At 42.3% G+C, this 20,278-nt stretch overlaps 1 protein-coding gene and 1 long non-coding RNA gene across 5 annotated transcripts in view; one reads left to right on the forward strand and one right to left on the reverse strand.

Moving 5' to 3' along the window:
• Positions 1–7,350, forward strand: part of ANO6 (anoctamin 6) — a 75,698-nt gene extending 68,348 nt beyond the window's left edge. For 3 of the 4 annotated variants that reach the window (XM_040551712.1, XM_040551720.1, XM_040551698.1), the window contains exons 18-20: positions 1,272–1,471; positions 1,973–2,078; positions 3,076–7,350. In XM_040551712.1, the coding sequence (XP_040407646.1) occupies positions 1,272–1,471; positions 1,973–2,078; positions 3,076–3,282 (513 nt within the window). In that variant the 3' untranslated portion in view covers positions 3,283–7,350. The remainder of the gene's footprint in view (positions 1–1,271; positions 1,472–1,972; positions 2,079–3,075) is intronic. The other variant, XM_040551704.1, reaches the window with a different exon arrangement.
• On the reverse strand, positions 5,397–17,587 carry LOC121067358. The gene is made up of 2 exons (XR_005818256.1): positions 16,101–17,587; positions 5,397–7,864 (listed from the first exon to the last, which is right to left on the reverse strand). It is a non-coding gene; the product is annotated as an uncharacterized LOC121067358 (long non-coding RNA).
• Positions 17,588–20,278: the final 2,691 nt, after the last annotated feature.

Here is a 20,278-nt window from a genome sequence, read left to right on the forward strand (position 1 = left end):
AGCCAGCCTGAGCCACACTTCACAGCTGCCCAAACACGGGGCGTGAGCGACCTGCTAGGGGCAGAGGCAGGAGGGGTGGCAGCAGCTCTGGCTAGCACTGCCACCAGAGCACTCTCTGAGGAATGGTGGGAGAGCTGTCTGCAGGTATTTTCACCCTTTACCCTCTCCCCACCCCACACTGATTCTCGCCATTCCCATTGTCAGGTATTTTTGCCCCTGCCGTAGGACTGAAGACTGTTCCCCCAGCCACAGCATGCAAACATCACTAGCTCTCAGCGCTGGGCACAGCAGGCGCCTCTCATGCTGACTTGGCTGGGCAGCCTCATGCTCAGCTGCTGGTCTTGCCAGTGGAAAGTCTTCCTCACAGGGAAGCCTTTTCAACTTGCAATAGCGGAGGAGGATGTTGGATTAAAGATAGTTAACCTGCCCTCCAGAATAGGATGTTTTGGGAACTTCGTGAGTTTAGAAAAGACTTCCCACAACAAACCCACAGATCCCATTTCCTAACCATTTTGTGCCTAGCAGACTGAGTAGGACAGGGACTCTCTTGGGAGCAAGATAAAAACAAATGGTCACGTCATATGTAAAACAGCACTGTGCAGCTGCTACTAAAAAAATGATCTTGGCACTGAGAGCAGTTTCCACATGTACTGACACTGAAACTTATGAGGCAACAACTGCCAAGACAAATTTGGACTGGCTGTCACCTCAAAAAGTGCGGGATGTTTCTAGGGTCAGAGATGGATCAGCTATATATGCAATTTAGTTCATTCTTTTAGTCAGTCCTCAGGCTTTCTGGGGAAATTTAATTTTGTAGTGCTGAAGGACTCCGCTGCGGTTTACATAAGTTTCACCAGGCAGGATTTCTCGAAGCATCTCACAAGCAGCTCTGGCAGCAAGCACTTTTGCTGGAGGTTACCTTACAGCAGTGTAAGGTGAGTTTGGTTGCTGACCTCCCCCGCATGCTGATGAGGATAAACATGTATCACAGTACAACTTTTCTGAGGCATCCAGCAGAGCCAGCGTAATTTAAAAACTATACAGAGTGCACACTGCAGAAGGAGATTGTTTTATGCCTGTGAGTGTCTACATGCTCCCTTACAGAGGGAACCACTGACTGGAAATGCACATATTTTCTTTTTTTTTTTTATCTTGTAATGTAAATTTTTAGATACTCAGTATATGGCAAAGCGTATTTGGGTTTTGCCATATATTATAGCTTATTACTTATATGTCACTCTGCTTTTTTGTCTCCTCTTTCTGCAATGCAGGCCATGATAATTGCTTTCACATCTGACATGATTCCTCGTCTGGTTTATTACTGGTCCTTCTCAGTCCCTCCTTATGGGAGTCACAGCAGTCACACTATGAAAGGGTATATAAACAACACACTCTCTGTCTTCAATATATCAGACTTCAGGAATGCAAGCAAGCCATCTTCCCCTTGGTTTGGGAACCAAACGACATGCAGGCAAGTGTCAAATAACCTTTTTTTCTTTTCAAATGACAAGGGTAAATATCTTTTTTTTTTTCAATATCTAACTAATATAACTCAGTTTAAAATATCCAGGAAGAAATGTTAAAACACAGTGAAAGTCAGCATACTTTGAATGGCAGAACTGAGTGGAATTATTCGCCTATATGTCTGTCCTACTCAGAAACTCAGAAAATACTTCTTTCATTTTTGTTTTCCTCATAACTGAAACAGTCTCAAAAAAAAAGGCTTTAAAAGCAATTTAAGAAATTCTCAATACAGTGGCAAAAAATTAAAAGAAAAAAAAAAAAAAAAAAAGGACATTTCAGCCAAATAGCTTATTCTGCAGACACAAAGTTTACCCATTGCTGTAGCTCCATTCAGCAGGCTGTTCCGGGATGCACTAAGCAGGGACATGTCTTGCTCCATCCTCTGGCCACAGTGCCTTACTGCAGAGATTCCCGAGACTAGTCCTTGACTTTCCTTCATTGCCTTCAGATACCGTGATTTCCGCTACCCTCCTGGTCACCAGCATCAGTATGAGCATAACATATACTACTGGCACGTCATCGCAGCCAAGCTGGCTTTCATCATTGTCATGGAGGTAAGCGTGTGGGGTTTTGAGCATCAGTTATTGTGAGCATCATCTTCCCTCCATGCAGAAAATCCTTCAAAGTCATTCTGTCCCTGCACAGCTACCAGAGCTTTTGGTGTGCAACATGTGCTGGCATGGGCAAGAGCTTTGGAGATGTAAATCAGGTGTAGCACCATTAGAAAAAGAAGTCTCTGAAGTCATGACATCTGCTGAGGATTGTACCACGTGTCCACAGTTTCTTTTCTCAAGAACTGTAAAGTGATTTCTAGTATCAGAAATAGAAGGGACAGTTGCACCAAAATAGTTTTACATGTTCATAGAGGAGGTCTGTGCACAGCCTCATGAATACTTGCCCATAGTACACGTGCACTAACACACACTAACCTGTGTAAAGACAGTCATGTGAGAGGTGAGTTTTTAGATGAGCCCCTTCAGTAAAAAAGCAATCACTCCCCTCTGTGCAGCAACTCTCTGGGCTTAGGAAAGAGAGAAGTCCGTTCAAGATCAAGGGAGAGGAATACCAGGTATTCTTTCATTATAAAATGTACTTAAGGCCTGATCCAGGGACTACTGAAGTCACCAGAAACATTCAACTTGCTAGAGCAGAGATCCCATAGCAGAGGAATGACGATAGCCCCAGAGGCATTTGGACAAACCTGAAACAATTTCAGAAGAATCTGTAACCAATATTTTCACAGTCAGGGGAGGCAAGGGGAGGGACTGGGCACCAGGGTTCCCTGAAAGCAAGCAGAGAAGTCATTAGTAACATCAGGATTAGGAAATCAGAAATTCTTCATTGGACAATTAATCTTTTAAGATACTGTTCCACTGTGGTAGATACTGGTACAAAGCCTGTTCAAATCTGTAAGAGATATTGGGACATTTCAATAATAATAATAATAATAATAATAATAATAATAATAATAATAATAATAATAATAATAATAATAATAATAATATCCTGTTTGACCCAACTGACTTTTTTTTTCATCTTCACCTTCCCTAGCATGTCATATACTTTGTGAAGTTTATTATTTCATACATAATCCCGGATGTATCACAGAAGACCAAGAGCAAGGTCAAGCGAGAGAAATACCTAACACAGAAACTCTTGCATGAGAACGATCTCAAAGTTGTGAAAAAAAACATGGGGAAAATTGCTGACAAAATTATCAAAGGAGTAGACAGCACTTTCCGACCTAAGTCTGAATAAGTACTTTTTTATATGGAGTAACAGTATTTAGCCAGCTAACACCTGTCCAGATATTACCAATAGTTAATCAAACACTTTGGATTAATTCCCTTTACTAAACGTTGTTTCTTTCAACTGTCACCTGCTCCTTATCTGTTTCCCTTTGGCAAAGGCAACTATTGAGACTTGGTTTACAGCTAGCAATTTTTTAAAACAGCTTTAGTAAGATGTATTTTTTAACATGTGAAGGTAAAAAAATATTTATCATCTTAAGACAATGCAGATTAATTCTCAAATACATACAGTGCTTTCCACTTTATTTAGGTGTAGGCTATTAAATCTGTTGTTCAACTTGGATAAAACCTTATGAACAAGAATAATTTGTTGTAAGAACACCACCACTTCCTCTGAAGGAGTTTTGATTACTTGACAATGCAAACCCCAACTATAAAATGAAATGGAAAAGCCAAAACATGAAGGCAAGAGAAGGAAAAGACAACACAAAATCATGTTGTTAAGCTGTTGCAATTGACGTACTAAGCACTGGTGTGTGCTACACTGAATTAGATGTACATACTGAGACTTAAATGGATAACAAGATATTTCAATTAATCATGGGCTTGGATCACAAGGAGCAGCAGGACTGTAAGCCCATCCTGTTCATCAATCTCTGTGTAAACAGGAGAACTGCCTTTGCAATCAATGCATACAAACTGACTTTACAGCACTCAGAGCGAGAGGAAAACTCAGACATTTTATCTTTCTCTGGTCAATGTACTTTCATTAGCTCACTTGGCCGTTCTGTTCTGAATGAACACAGCCTTGAAGGTCTCCCACCTGTAACAGTAATGAGTGTTAAAATTCTTTTCACGTAGTAAATCAATATTTGCTGAGGGCTGTATTTTGCATTTCTCCCACACCAGAGGCACCATTCTTTTCCCTGATAGATTTCGACATAGGAAGAATGTGCAGCTGGATCTGTTGTGGTACAATACTGCATGATAAATTGAATTTGGACTAGACCATGAATGTATTGAAACTGAAGATGGGAATAAACAATTTAATATGCCTTAACCGTGTTATGAAACCTTAAACAACTAGGAAGATGTTACAAGTGTGGATGAATTTGTTGGAGCTATCAGTCATCTTCAAATTAGGCTGCAGATCTGCTTGGCAATTTTGGCTCCAGTTATAACCTGGGAGTTAGGGAATTACAGGGTAAGAATGTATGTAGGGCTCCACTTTGTGTCTGCAGCAGTGATGTTCCAGTTTATTAACTTGCTTTCTCTTTTAATGGTTCTAGTGGACCAATTCCTATGAAATCTGAAAACCAAAATCTTCTTAAAAAGGCAAAAGTATGTCTGCACTCCCTAAACCAGGTGATTACTGTTGGGTTTGTAATTTTATACTCTTAAATGTAATTCAGATGTACAATTCTTAGGAAGATTATTTGTATGGATTTCTCAATATAAAGAAGTTTGTTTGCAGAAACTAAGTAGCACTGATAAGATATATTTTACCCTGTTAATAATCAGAAGGAATCAAACATTTGAATTTTGTAGAAAAACTTCCAAATACTACTCCGTGTACCTCAAGCCTATCCTTTGAAATGGCAACATTTAAACCAGAAGAGGCAGCACATGAGGGGAGTTCTTTCAGCAGTTGTGATACACAAGCTTTCGCTCAGCTTGACTATGCAGAATGATTGCGTAGGAGAGAGGAACATGAGAGGAAAGCTTGGTTCAAAATTGGGATAAGGTTGAAAGATGGAAGGCAGAAACACGGAGGTTCCAGAGGACACATTTCTGGCATTGAAGAACTGGAGCTTGCTGACTATAATGCCCAGAAAACTTGTTGTATACATCACCTGAAGATGAAAATGACACAGGATACATCAATAAGACAGACCATAATTATAAGTGACTGTGTACCAGAGCATTGATAGAATCGGTGCTTTTTTTCACAGGAAATTCTACTCTTGCCATTTCTTTTTGTTTCCAGTCAGAATCATAAAAAGTCTTTAAATTTACAAGGAATCAAATATAAATTTGGCAGATGGATAGGCATACACTCAGAAGCTTCTAAACAAGACAGAATTTATTATCAAAATGTATCACCCCAATACTGATTTGACCTTTTCCCAGAATCCCAGAACCCTCAGAAGCCCACCTGCCCCAGCCCCTGCCCAAGCAGGGACACCCAGACCAGGCTGCCCAGGACCACTTCCAGGTGACTTTGGAGGATCCCCCAGGAGGAGACCCCACAGCCTCTCTGGGCAGCCAGTGCCAGGGCTCAGGCACCCTCACAGTAAAACAGTTTTTTCTTACGTTCAGATTGCATTTCTTGTGTTTCAGCATGTGCCTCTTGCCTCTTGTCCTGTCACTGGGCAGTATAATGAAGTACTCAGGGTTTTCCTGTGTTATATGAGTTTTGTTAGAAAGGCCAGTCAGCTCTGTGCAAGCTTGGAGCTTCTGATTTCGGCTTTGGGCTGGCATTTCCCTGTCAACAGTAGTGTTCAGCTGAGAGATGCCATTTTCATCTCCCCATCGGGGATCGCAGTTTCAAAGTGCCTTAAACACCCTCTCAGGTGCAGTGTTGGAGGGCAAGGGCAAACAAGGAGGTATCACGTGATAATGGGAAAAAAATAAAAATAAAATGTCATGAAATGGGCCATTTCAGATAATTGTTTGATCTTAAGGAAACTTTGATTGCCTGCTTTGACAGCTAAAGAGACAGGGAGACAAAAGAATTAAGTGCCTTGCCTGGGGTCACACTGAACAGTGGCAGAGTTTAAGACTGATTTTCAGGAGTGCCTGGTTTTCTGGTCCTTTTCCTGTCCTTGTGTCCTCTCTCAATTGCGGCTTCTTACATCACTCATTTCCTGAAGGAGGAGTTGGTCCTCAACATCACTGAGAGTTTATATTCCAGCCTTTAAAATAATTATTATTAAAAAAAAAAAAAAGCATGCTACACCAGCAAAGTATGTGTACCTATCGCTTGGGCTCCTCTTGTAATAAAATTGTAACCACCTAGAATCATAGAATCATGGCATACCCTGAGCTGGAAGAGACCCTCAAGGATCATCAAATCCAACCCCTGGCCACAACCAAAAATCAGACCATATTTCTGACAGCATAGTCCAAACACTTCTTTCACTCCAGCAGGCTCAGTGCCGTGACCTGGGGAGCCTTGGGTGGGTTTCTACATTACCATTTTGTTCAGCTCAGGAGTATGTTTGAAACTCATCTTCCACTTGCCCCCACTTTCTGAGTGGTGGTTCACATCTGGTCTTGGAGCTCACGAACTGGATTCCTTTTGTCTTAAACCAATCCAGAAGACAGGTCTTAGATATGCATATCACAGTCTCTGGCAGGCATTTTAGTTCACAGCTCTGAAACCAGAGCTAGCCTGAAGAGAGCCCAGAGTACTAGGTGGGCATCAGCTTCAACTGATGTCAGCATCTGTGTTTTGCTTCCCAAGTGCCATGCTACTTGCTAACATAGCCATAACATTCACTTTCAGAAAGCATTATATCAGGAATTCACTTTGTTTTGCCATGTGCAGTGTTACTCCCAGCACAGAGTGCCCAAACCTCTAAAGCTATGCAACGTAGGGAGCCTCTACCTCCATCTGCTGAAATGTGCACTGCCCATACACAGCGAGCTCTGCCGAGGCATAGGAATGAAGTGCTTCAGGGGGTGGGGGCAGCTGCCAACATAATACTATTTGTAACTTTTTTTTCAAGACTGGGTCACTTTAATAATGTTTAAAGATCTGTTTGAAGGGAAAATTAACATTACTGTTAACCTATGAATCAATTTTGCTCTTTTTACACTTTGTATGTAGGCCAGATTCTTACCTTGTACAGATGAATCCGTGTCAGTGAACATTTCATTGCCTTAAAGTAAGACGTGAGCACCACAAATTGCAGACCATCGCCACTGTTTTAAATTCTTTGTATGTTGAAAAAATTCAAAATGTAAGAATGTATTTTTTGTATTTTTTCTAAGAATGTTTGCTATTAGTTTCTGAACATTAAGATTTCTTTATATTTATTGTTATTAAATAAAGTCTATTTTAAAAGGATAATACATTTGTTGTTGATTAGCCTTGTTTGTTTTTACATGAACAATGCTGCTGCTGCCAAATGCCACATTTAAATTCTTAGAACATCATCGCCGTCTAATTTCCATATTCCTCCTCTTTTTCAATCTTTTGCCATTAAGCTGTTACTGCTACTGAAATTTATCTCCTGTTTTTCCTGCATCCTCTAGATGGAAGTCATTCCTTTCAACATCACGTCGATGACAAGGACCATTATGTTCTCCTACAAATACACAGTTTAGGTCTTTATACCTTTTCACTCCTGTCATGAAAAGCCCCGTGTTTTGTTTCCAAGTCATCATTTATTTCTTAATCTGAATCAAGTCTGGAAGGTGCTCCCACCTCCAGGCAGTCCAGCTTTTGTGTTCCTCCTTAAGGCTCATGCAGCCCAAGCAGCAGGCGGTGGGTACAGGAGAGGCAGTAGCTTCATTTTGACTCAAACAGAGGAGAACAGCAGAGTGCAAGCTTCAGATCGCTCTCCATTTCTCACTCGGTCTCCCTGTTTGAAAAGATGTGTATGTAGTTAGTCCTAAACAACCTCCACATGGCCTGGAGCAGTATTTTGGTCATAAGAAAATAATGTATCTTAATAGCCTTATAACAGTAACGAACTTTCCAGGAAAGCTGACAAAAGTGTCTTTTATTTACAGCCTGGAAGTGCATCAAAAGAAGAGCTTTTAAAAGTTGTGGGTTTCTTTTTTCTCTGCCATGCCTATTACATTCTCTGATACAGTTATCCTGTTTAAAAAGCAATGCTAATCACTGGGATTAAAGCTATTTTGTCAGTTAGCAATAATGCAAAGAAATTAAATCACTTCTCTTGCTTTTAGAACATAGTAATCAATTCTCTAATTATTTCCAGCAGCCCTAGCACTATAGGGTTACAGAAGTGCATGTGTGAACAAGTACCCTCTGTCCTCTTTGCAGAACACACATACATGCACACACTGACGGCTGCTCTGCCAGCTATGAAGACCACAACTCATGACCTGCCACATAATGCAAGATGCTCTTTTCCAGTAATGAAAAAGTCTTCCATCCAGTTGTATCAAGATATACCATTCTCCTTAAATATGTAAGATAAAGTAATCCCCTAAATGCTGAAGAGGAATAAAAAGCATGCAACGCAGACCACGCAGAAAATCTCACCGAGTTCCTTCTTTCAGCAAGCACAAGCCAGGACACCAAAAATCCACTTCTAACATATGAAGAGAGAGTTTACAGGGAAAAAAAAAAAAAAAAAACTGAAATCCTTAAATTGTGCAAGACGAAGGAAGTTACAGCCACCTCTGATAGCATTAACAACACACTATCAGGGATTTTATGTTTTTTAGGTACTCATTTAGTGTCCATGTAACCCTCTCGCATCATTTCTCTGCTCCCGGGTGGAGGTCACACAGTGAGCAGATAAATAAGCTGCGCTCCCAGCCACAGGCACCTGCCAGCTATTGTCTTACCTCCCCATTCTTCTGAGATCCTCTTTGGACCCGAGTAAGGAGTCTCCTCTTACAGCCACATTGTGCTCATTCATGCAGTCATTTTCTAAACCAGTCTGGCTGCTCTGGTCGAGCACAATTACACTTAAGCCTCTGTGACCAGGGCACTGCAGGATCTTTGCTTTGGTCTGCTCCCTGCTGGAGTGGGAAGTGGTGACCAATCTCTCCGTCTCACTGCTCAAGCCCCGAAGTCCATCCACTCCACCACGGGTGCCTGGCTTTGGAGGTTTGTCAGGTTCTTGGGTTTTACGGAGCTGAAAGCTCACCAAGAGGTGAGCCAGGGTTTAAGGTTATTTGTCCTGTGATAAGTCTGCTCCTTATCCCTTAATTATTGTAATGACTTTTCCTGTAAAAAAAAAAAATGGGGAGAACGGGCCATGCTGTGCCTTTAAGAGTCCTCTGCACGACTGCAAACACACAGGGCTGGTCTTGGCACCTGGGCTTGGTCTTCTGAATATCGCTATTCAGGGAGAGCCATTGTGCTTTGAATTTGTGTTTCACCTTAATCCAAAGGAGTTTTCAAGTTCAGACATGCCCTCTGGTTGTTCTTAACTTTAACTGCATAGGACGTTATACTGGCAGCTAAAAATTGGCAGAATCGGGCCCTTCACTATTGTCCTAAGTATGGTCTTGAACAGAATACGTCACTGTTGTTTCTTGGCTTGCCAACACAAACTGTGACCTTGCATCTGAAAACAGCAGGGAGACCAGGACGTGTGGGGACGGCAGAAGCCTGCCGTGCAGCTGGGGGCACGAATGTCAGACGGGAGACCTGCAGGAGGTTTGGGTGAGGCTGAGGCCGCAGGGTGAGGGCCAGGGAGCCCCCATTTCGGTGCTGACAGAGGCTCCGGAGCAACAGCTGAGAAATTCTTTCCATATCTGTTGTTAATTAGTAACTGCTCATTTAGATCTGGGAAAGGCAAACACTGGCCTGTCTCTCTTGGAGTGTGGTGCCTCCGGATTAGCGACAGAGAGACCTGTTGCGACTCAGCGTTTACCTGCAGAGAGACTCCATTTTCTTCTCTTTAAGAAGTACACATGCTAAAGCACATTGTGTATGATATCACTGTTTTCACACCCTACTACAAATTAATAATAAAGAAAAAAAGGCTGCATTTGTGCTTTTCATAGCTTCAGGCTTTAACTGGAAGGCATATATGTAAAAAATAATCTGTTTCCTTTCCTTGTCACTCTGCTCCCATATTTTTTCCCCAATGATCTATAAGGGGGGAAAACATGTTACCATCCCCAAGAGGCGCCATTAACAAATCTTTTCTTATCTTGCAGCCAAAGTAATGACATCTTATTGACAGCACAGCAGAGCAAACAATGTCTTATTGAAAGCTTCAGTGCTGGAGGATTTGGGCTGTCCTCAGGACTTGAGACAAAGTAATGAAAACAGGTTTCGCTACTAAATCAAAGACAATGACTGCTCTAGTTCTCCAGTGGCCTTTAGCGCTCCCAGACACACAGGAGGCGTGTATAGCTCACCGGGGTATCACCCACACTACAAATTCAATCAAGTACGGGGACCTTGCTGCGAGAAGGATGCCCGGAGTAGCAGGCAGTTAAAGTATGAGCTACAGCACACATGAGAGCAGCGATGAAACTTTTCCTCACAACTGCACATGATGTATGGTTTCCTACAACTTGTTTTAGCCTTAAACGAGTTTGTAAGTTATTTGCTAATTTTTGTACCTCACCAAATTAATTGGGCCAGCTACAGACATTTTTGAGGACTGAACTAAGATGGTGATTTGGGTTTTTGTTTTTCATGACTGCGTAAGATCTTATTAAAATAATTAATGTACCTTTGTTCTTTAGGTAGTGTCTCTTTCTTGCAGGCTCCTCTCAGCATCCTGTGGGTAACAGGAGAGTTTTGCAAACCAGGTATCAGAATTAGGTCCACTGTATACATATGGCTTTTTCAAGCCTGTTCTGAAGATGTTGCAATGCATGAACCTGGCAGAAAACTGCCTAATTTTTCACCTGTTCAGCCTAATTCTGGATCAGTGAGTCAAACTGGCTTATTATAGAATCAGCCAGCAATATAGCATCAGTGCCGGTGTGAGAGAGCATGCAGCCAGAAGCTGGGGGTCAGACCTTCCCTTTCAGGGGTAAAGCAGAGTCAGATCATCTGAGCCTCCCTGAGTCTGGCACAGGATGAACTGCAGCTCTCACAGCTCCATTACTTCACAGAGAAGTAACCCGGTTTGCACATGCTTTTTTTTTTTTTTTCTCTAGAGGGAAGAAGTTAATTCCTTTTGTTTATTTGTGTGTTTACAAAGCCAATGCATCACATTTGTACAACACATATATAACAGACTGAGACAGAATGTGAACATACATTAAGGAAGCGCTCGATTTATCAGTGTTAAATTTAAAAGATCTTAGATTAAATACAACTCTTACTGTTGAGCAAACAAAGATTAATATTAAATCCTGCCTTTGCTAGAGAAGGAGTGAGCAATATGTGATGTCTTATCTTGTGAGTATGCATCTTCAAAATGCAGAGCCAGAGTCCGAAGGAAAGTGGAAGGGGGCCGAATTCAAACCCCCTGAGGAAGCTCCAGAAAGATACTGGAGGCCTTGCTAAGGAGCGAGGCGTGTTCTCAGAAATGGCTTTACGCAGAAATGCTAACAACACTGGCAAACAGCTGACTCAGGAAGACCACTTCCATTGTCCAGATATCCCACTTTGATGAAAGCTGAATTCTTAGGGTAAAAAAAAATTACTAAATAGTGTTTTTCTTTCCCTGTTTGCTACTGTAGCTCGTACACAGGTGTTAGATGCTCTACACAATGCTCTCCTAGGAGATCATTCTTCTTCTAATGAGCAACAGACAAGTTGTGTATCAGACAGGCAGACCCAAAGAGACAAAATTCAACATGAGGTACAACAGGCTTTCCAACTTCCAACTTCTTCGTCCAGAAGGGAGATACAAGTGTGCCTCAGCTTTGAGGTGGATTGCTTTTTCCTCCTCCAGCCTCAGGATTGCATGATTTGTGCACATGAGCACACCTCATGAACCACCTGCTTCACCCACTTCTAAATCCCTGAATGAGACAATTTGGAAAAAACACTAAAACCTCTGCTTTCTCTATTGCTTCTGGTTTTCACTTGGTCTTGCAAAGAGGACTGACTGTACTTGTACTTTGTAGCTGATGCTCACAATAACATCACGGAAGTTCTTCACTGCCCCACTCTGGTGGCATCTCTCAAGCCTGACATCCCACAACAGCAGCAAACTTGTGGGAATACTGCACCACCACATCAGTGGGATTGCAACTTGAAAGGTCATGGTATCATACAGATCAACTTTTTGATTGTACATTATTGGAAGGATTAGAAAGTTGCAACCATGTAGTCTGAAAAAGCATTTCCCAAGAATCTCCATCATTCAGCTGACAGAAACCTTAAATCCAGGTTACCTCATTACTTATCCCCTGTCACACTTCTAATATGTAAATGAAAACATTACATTTGATCAGTTTGTAAAACTGTTCCAGGTAAGATAAATCTAATCAAATCTTTTCAACAATTCTAACTGCAGGAGCCTAAAGTACATCCCATCTATTCTCGATGCAGCTTTCCAAAGAGGAATTCTCATGCTCTGCACAACCAAGTATGATGAACCACCCCCCACACCCCTTTTGCTTCAATTAAACCACTGGAGTTGTTTGCACTCTACATTTCCAAAGCATCTTCCTAACTGATGGGGCACTTCCAACATGCACAGAAATTCTCCAAAAGTCTCTGGAAATATTTTGGTTGGTTGGTTGGTTTGGTTTTGTTCTGAAAGATCAGAAAGGCCACCTTTGGTTTCTTTTCCTTTTTGGATTTGATTGACACAAAGGAACCAGGGCTGTTCTGGGTCAGGAAGGCACACCTCTATTCAGCCATGGTGAAGCAGGACATTGGAGTGGATTTTTATTTTCATGACATAAAAACTGCACTCAACCCTTCAAAATAGGGAAGATCATCACAACTATTAATGATTTGCGGATATATTAAATATAAAAATGAAATATCAATTATATTTAGTTTTCAAATGCTCATAAATAAAGAAACACCACAGGACACCAGTGATCTGAAGAACAGTCTTCGGCCTTGCCCTTCTCTACATGGCCTCGTCTCTAAGGTGACACTTAAATACATAGTCTAAGATTTTTTTTTTTCCTTTTTATTGTAAAATGTATGCTTCTGAATGTCTTAAAATAATGGCCAAGATGGCTTCCAGGCTGAAGTTCATCGCCCCGTAAGCAGGAGCCACGCTGGCCCCTGAGCAAGCCCAGACGGCTGGGCCCGAGGCCTAGCGAGGGCAGGAGGAGAGGCAAGCCACAGGGCCAAGTTTCACCTAAATCAGCATGATAATCACATTGCTTTGCAGAACATTGTCCTTAACAGAGGTTGTTCTTAGCCTGATCCTTAATAAAGGGGATAATAGCTCATGAGAACAACAGTCAGGAGATATTTCTAGTCAGCTTTTGTTCTTGTACTTGGCCAGTTTGTGTGCTGCCTAAGGGTATAAATAGAGAGACTATAGAGGGGATTAGCAGACTTTCTTTCCAGCAGAGCTCACGTGCCAAAGCGATGACTCTATTAGCATTGTTTCCCCTGAAAGGTTTGTTTCACTCCGGCTTTCAGAAACCAGCACAAAGTCACCAAACCCTTTCCTGAGGCCCCATTTTCTCCGAAGAAGAAGAGCAAGGCCTGGCTTCTCGCAGCAATCGCAGACCTGAATACCAGGGAGTGTACCCTTCCATCAGAGCCAGCCCAACCAGACTTTCCACCTCGCATTTGAATCGGGGACAAGGTTTCTGTAGGGGTTTTACTCACCTGCGAGCTGCACATCAACACGGCAGAGTCACTTTTTAACGACAGCATTTAACACTGCATATTTGTTGATGAACGAGAAGTTAGTGATGACTCCGGCCTTTCACTTACCTGAAAGAGTACATAAAACGTATCCCGTGTACTGTCCCCTCAACACCATGTGTTAGAGAGCAGGAAAATCAGGGTCTGAAAGGCTATGCCTCATCTGCCCATGTTTTAGAGGTCTGGAGCATGGACATCAATATCTGAGAAAGCTACCCTGGGATTCCTGTGTAATTAACAGAGACGAATGGGCACTTTTCAGGTGTGATCCATCTGATCCGTTTTGATTGACATCAGTATGTGGTGAATCACCTGGAGGTAAACAGGCACAGGCTCTGTTGTCTGTAGGTGACCATGCAAGGTTGTATTTCTGCTTCAGTTCTGTCAATCACACAAGCAATTTAATTTACTGAGTGGCCAGCTTCTCTCTCCTTTTTTTTTTCCCACCTTTTTTTTTCCTTCCTTCCTTCCTTCCTTCCTTCCTTCCTTCCTTCCTTCCTTCCTTCCTTCCTTTTTCTTTCTTACTCTTTTTTCCTTCTTTTTCTTCCTTCCTTCCTTCCTTCCTTCCTTTTCTTTTTCCTTTCCTTTCCTTTCCTTTCCTTTCCTTTCCTTTCCTTTCCTTTCCTTTCCTTTCCTTTCCTTTCCTTTCCTTTCCTTTCCTTTCCTTTCCTTTCCTTTCCTTTCCTTTCCTTTCCTTTCCTTTCCTTTCCTTCTTTAACAAAATCTCATCTTACATGATAGCACTGGATAGAACCTGAAGTAGCGTGTTCAGTTTTGGGGCCCCCAGCACAAGAAGGACATGGAAGTATTAAAACAAGTCCAGAGGAGGGCCATAAAGATTATCAAGGAGATGGAGCACCTCTCCTGCAAAGACAGGCTGAGGGAGTTGGGTTTGTTCAGCCTGGAAAAGAGAAAGCTCCAGGGAGACCTTATAGCAGCCTTCTGATACCTAAAGGGGGCCTACAGGAAAGGTGGGGAAGGACTTTTTATCAGGAAGTGTAGAGATAAGACAAGCAGTAATGGCTTCAAATTAAAAGAGGCTAGATTTAGATTAGATATTTGGAAGAAATTCTTTACTCAGAGAGTGGTGAGGCACTGGCACAGGTTGCCCAGAGAAGCTGTGGATGCCCCATCCCTGGAGGTGCTCAAGGCCAGGCTGGATGGGGCTTTGGGCAACCTGGTCTGGTGGGAGGTGTCCCTGCCCATGGCAGGGGGGTTGGAATTAGATGATTCTTAAGCTCTGTCCTTCTCATGGCTAGAGCTCACACAAACACAATGTCACCAAAACAAATGAGAGGCACAGCAGAAAGTGACATGACTCCCCGATGAAGCAAACATCTGGAAAAAGATAACGTGGCTGCATCTGTCCCAGGAGGAGCATCAGGATCTCACTCTGCACTAGGCACTTCATAGGGTCCTCCAAAATGTCCACATGTGTTTTTTAATATGTTTAAACACCTCTTTGGACCATCTCTAGATGGCCTAGCATGCCAAAAGACTAAGCTCTTTTACTGCAAGTGCATGGCCAACAGCATTTCCAGAGCAGTGTCACATTGACCAATTTGAAAAATCAATCATTTTGATTTTGTCCATCCATGCAGTGTGCAAAGTCTCTGGCATGCCATAATCAGCTCTGTGATCCAGTCCAATATGTGCGGTGCTAAAATTAAGGAACTAGAAACAACAATCTGAATTCCAGTGTAATCATTCATCCTGGGTGCATAATGCAACGCCAGGATGAAGGCTGAGAGCCAACTAAACAGCTAAGTGTGAATTACTACACCATAACTCAAAGGCGGTGGTATATTTTATTAATCATTTATACAGATGCATATTATTAATATATGCAGAAACAGCTGTCTCTCTCTCTGGTGGATTTTGCTTTTGTGAACAACTTGGGGGAGACCAAGGAGATTAAGAAGCAGAAGCCCAGCAGAGCCTTCCTGAACAAGGAGGAGATCTGCAGAAGTAAGTCATGAAACCTCTCAATACGTAGATGGGTCTTTTCCTCATTAATCTATTTTTAAACACGCAAGACCAGATCCTTAGCTGGTATAAAGTAGTTTGGTCCCATCGACTTGTATGCAGCCAACCAGACGTATTGACACCCCTTGAAAATCTGGCCTGTGCTTATTTAAGTGTAAAGAAATATCACAGCACATACCAATTACAAGTCCAGAAGATATTTTGAGTGTGCAGTAACACAAAGCAGGACACACAATGTACAGCAATAACAGTAAAAGCTTGAATATTCTTCATGACAGGGGGCCAAAGTGCTGCTGTATGAGTGCTGTACTGCTGCATGATGAATACATTACAGACATAAAGCTGTCTCTATATATTTGTAAAACAGACATTACCTTCTTAATCACTGGTCCTTATGCTTTGCTTACTGACACATTAGAGCTGCCCTCTAGGACTTCTTCCACTTGAGGACTGAATCTCCAAACTACTCTGGAAGACTAAAAAGCATTCTTGGTTTTACATAAATCAGTTCCTCCTATTTAAGCACTTAAACACATTTAATTTCATGGCAGGTATTTCCCATCATCTTTTTTCCTTTCCAGTCTATTTACAGGCCTGCTATCTGTGGCACTTTCCAATATAACAAGACTAGTTTGTTTAATCTGCTAACATTTGTACATCAATTACTCCATGAAAATACAACTTTCAGGACTGAGTAATCAATCTCTTAGCTACCTTTAAAACAAAAGTAAAAGTAAATAAATAAATAAGTGTTAGGTCTGGATGGGAAATATTTTGCCTCCCCAGAGAGTTTTTAAGAGTCCAAAATGTTTTATATTCTACAATCAGACAAACACAAGACCTTGGGAATGTTCCCATGAACAGATTTAAAAGCCTGGAAAAAGCTGAAGGAAAGCATTTTCACCTGGGACTCAGGGAAAGCAGAGTGAGGTCCCAATGCCAATGCATAATTCTCTCAAATGACAGTATAGGATAATATCATTAGAAGAAATTCATAGTCCTTCCCAGCTACCATCCAGTATTTGGGTGCACTCCTGACAAGTTTGATGACAGGAATGTCTGGTTTGAGTCAAGATAGTCATCATCTCAAGATGGGTAGTGGATGTTCACCCGCTACAGGAGGAAGAGGAGGGATGTTCATCCTTGCTCCTTTTTTTCCTCCTCCTCTTCATCTTTCCTCCCAGGTTGGACCAGAAATTCTGTACTTTAGCCAAGAAACTTTCTGAGAGGATTTGTGCATGGAAATACCAATATATATATTTTACATGAACAGATTCAATTTAAATTACTCAGTTTATGAAAAATAAGAATGAAAAGAGTCTGAATAGGTAAAATATTCTCTCCCATAGAAATGTGTGAACAAATATATGTATATGTTCATATTGGTCTACGGATTTTCACAGTATGAAAATTAACATAATTCTACAAAACCCTAGTACTGAAATACTGCTGCTAAAGTACATCTAAGTCCATAAGACACAGCAGGTAACACCAGAATCCTGGCATTTAACAGCTTTGTCATGCAATTTGACTGAAAGAAAAAAGTAAAGTGGTAAAAATACAGATGTTATGGGACTCTTTCCAATTAGTGACATTATCATATGATTTGAGACCAAGGTGAGTTGAGTCTAAAGATGGTACTGTCTGGGACTGAAAATTTTAATTGTCAAAGAGAGTTGATTTTAAGATTGTTTTCATTTCCCTTTTAGGCTGATTTTTGGTGCTCTGTATCTGTCAAGAATGTGTCTTTGGTTTTTATTTTTTTGGTGGGAGGTTTGAGGAAAACCTGATCCGTGCTTTATACTTTTTTTTTGTAACTCATAAAAGGGTGGAAAAAGATCCATCACTTTTGTACCAACCAGTAAAAGAGCTACATAGATACTAGGTCCCATAGATACTAGGTGTTTTTTGAGACTCATGCTTATAAACTTAAGTGTTTCGAAGGATTTTTAGTTAAAACAACTGAGTGCGTTTGGATCTGGATCAAAAAAAAAATACCAAATGTATTTGAACAAATCTTCAAGATTGTAAATTAAAAATAAACACAAGCACGGTACAAAAAGAATATTGCCTTAAAAAGCAAACAAACAAACAAACAACTCGGATACTTACTTCAGATACTTACTTCGCTTACAAGGTATGCAATATGAGGTGAAGCACTCTCTTGCACTGCTTTGCATTTATTCTCAAAGCTCCTTTCCTCATTGTAAAACCAGACTGGTTTTAATTGCTCGAGCACAAGTGCTCGCAGTGCCTCCACAAGCCCCAGGGAGAAGTGTGCTCCTGCTGCAGGGAAAAGCTCTGAGCTGCCCACTCCCGGCACAGTGGGAGCCCTCCAGTGCTGCAGCGCCCACACCGCGCTGCCTCTGAAGGCATCTTCCAGTCCTGGAGGGACACCACTGCAGGCTGGTTTTCTAACCCCACGCTGTGCCTCTACCACAACTGTCTCTTTGGGAAGTTTTTAAATCATCCTGGGTACTGGGAATTTCCATCCGACTGGGAATTTTTCAACAACGCGTATTTTTCTTCAGAAAAAAATGCCGGTTCGTCGAAAGGGGAACTTTGAGTAGAACTCTGTTGAAAGCAGAATGGGAGAAATGGAAAAAAAATAAAAACAACAACAACAAAAACACCGCCTTCTTTTCTCCTGGGAAGATGGAATTTCTGCCAAAGTCCAGGGAGACTGAGAGCCCTGGACCCTGGGAGCAGCACCCTCACCTGCAATAACCTTCGCCTCCACAGCTGTGCAGCTCATCCAGGAGACTCAGCCTGGGGTTGCGTTCCCACACCGCACAGAATCCAAATGAGGTCTTTTTTTCCTACAGCCAGAGAAGAAGGCGATGCTGCTACAATGGCCAGCCGCACCACTGATCTCAGTGCTGCTGTTTCCCCAGACATGCATGGATTCCGGTGGTGAAAGAGCACTGCAGTGCTGTGAGATTTGTCCTCGTTCCACAGTTTCTCTTGCATTGATGTATTGGAAGTAACTATCCTGGGGAAAACTAGCCGTTTCCAAGAGCTCGTTTTCACTAATAGCTTTCAAACATATTTTGGTGCTACAAAATCATACCATTGCGGCTGTTCTCATAAAACTGATGCCACCAGTCTGCAAACTCTCTCTGCAAAGGCCATTTGGGAATATGAGGAGGTCACAAACACTGCAAGGGACCCTTGCAGAGCCGGCAGCAGCAGGGCTGGGGTTGCCTTTCCCTGCAAAGGAAGCTCGAAGCTGCCAGCCTGGCTCCAGCCCCAACACCACACCTGGCCCGAGGTCTTCACTGAGCTTTGAAGTGACCCCACTGCCTCACCAAGCCTCTGCTAGGACTTCAAACACTTGCAAAAAAAAAAAAAAAAAAGATGTGGAAATAAAGGATGGACAGCACTGCTTTATGTCCAGGGCCGGTATAAAGGGGTGGGCGACAGTCTAATTCTATGTCCTTGGGTCTAACCCCACCTACCAGGATACATTTTTGAGGTTCAGCTGAGAGAAAGCCTCCTACAGCATCCACAATACCACTGGTATGCAGCATATGGCACATGTGCATCACACCTGTGTAGCAATGAATGAGAAGATTTTAAAGAGACTTTTCTAAGCTTCGTGACTCACCTGGAGTCGGGCGCTTTTGTCTTCCTTACAAACTGAAAATCGGGAGTTGATAAAAGGCTTGCCTTTTTCCTCACACTTTTGTGATCTATTTCTCTGGGAATGTCTCTCTTAGACTAGCAAATGGTAATTTAATGGGCTGTTTCCTCCAATATCCAGCTTGTGCTGGTTAAATGCAATACAATTTACCTGTCTGATGGATCAGGAGAGCAATTGCTCCGGGCATAAAGTGAAGCCCATAGGTCCCATACCTCTGCTCTTCCCTTAAAGGTGCAATATAGAGTTTCACTGCATTTTCAAAGGGCGGGGTGAACGGGAACAAGGCAGGAACTGAATTGCTTTGCTTTGTTTTGTTTTTCTGTATTCATTTAGTTATCTGTTGCACTCCCGCTTCTTGGTGCTTTGTTTTTGCTGGTGCTATGGGGAAGTTAGCGTGCACGCACACACGCGCACTTCTCCCATTTACTTGTCCCTGCAGCTTCGGTGAAAGCCAGCCTTAATAAAGTTCAGAACTGCCTGCACGTCAGAGGCAAACCAGCTGGCAGCCACCAGCGCCTGCCCGAACGATGCAGCGCTGGCAGCAGCAGCACGGATCCTGCTGGCACCTGCACAGGGCAGCGAGGAAAGCTGCGGGCAGCAGAGGCCCCAAACCTGGGAGAAGGCAGTGCTGGAGCTGCACGGACAGGTGCTCACCGAGGCAATAGCGAGGTTATTTAAGCAACTCGTTCCTGCCCCCTGGGATACTCGCAGCTGTGATGTAATCTAATGCAGGGTCCATTTCTGAATTGCGCTGCGTGCTGAAAACGGGCTGCAAAATAATGCTGTTAGCAAGCATGTTGAAGGGAAACAGTTATTAGCAGCGTCTTTCAGCTGAGTGCTAAACTGTACAGAATGCTATAAGCAGGAGAACGTTTCACAGCTGAGACAGCACAAGTTATGTTATAAATT

The sequence above is a fragment of the Cygnus olor genome, chromosome 1 (assembly GCF_009769625.2).
Source record: "Cygnus olor isolate bCygOlo1 chromosome 1, bCygOlo1.pri.v2, whole genome shotgun sequence".
Lineage (NCBI taxonomy): Eukaryota > Metazoa > Chordata > Aves > Anseriformes > Anatidae > Cygnus > Cygnus olor.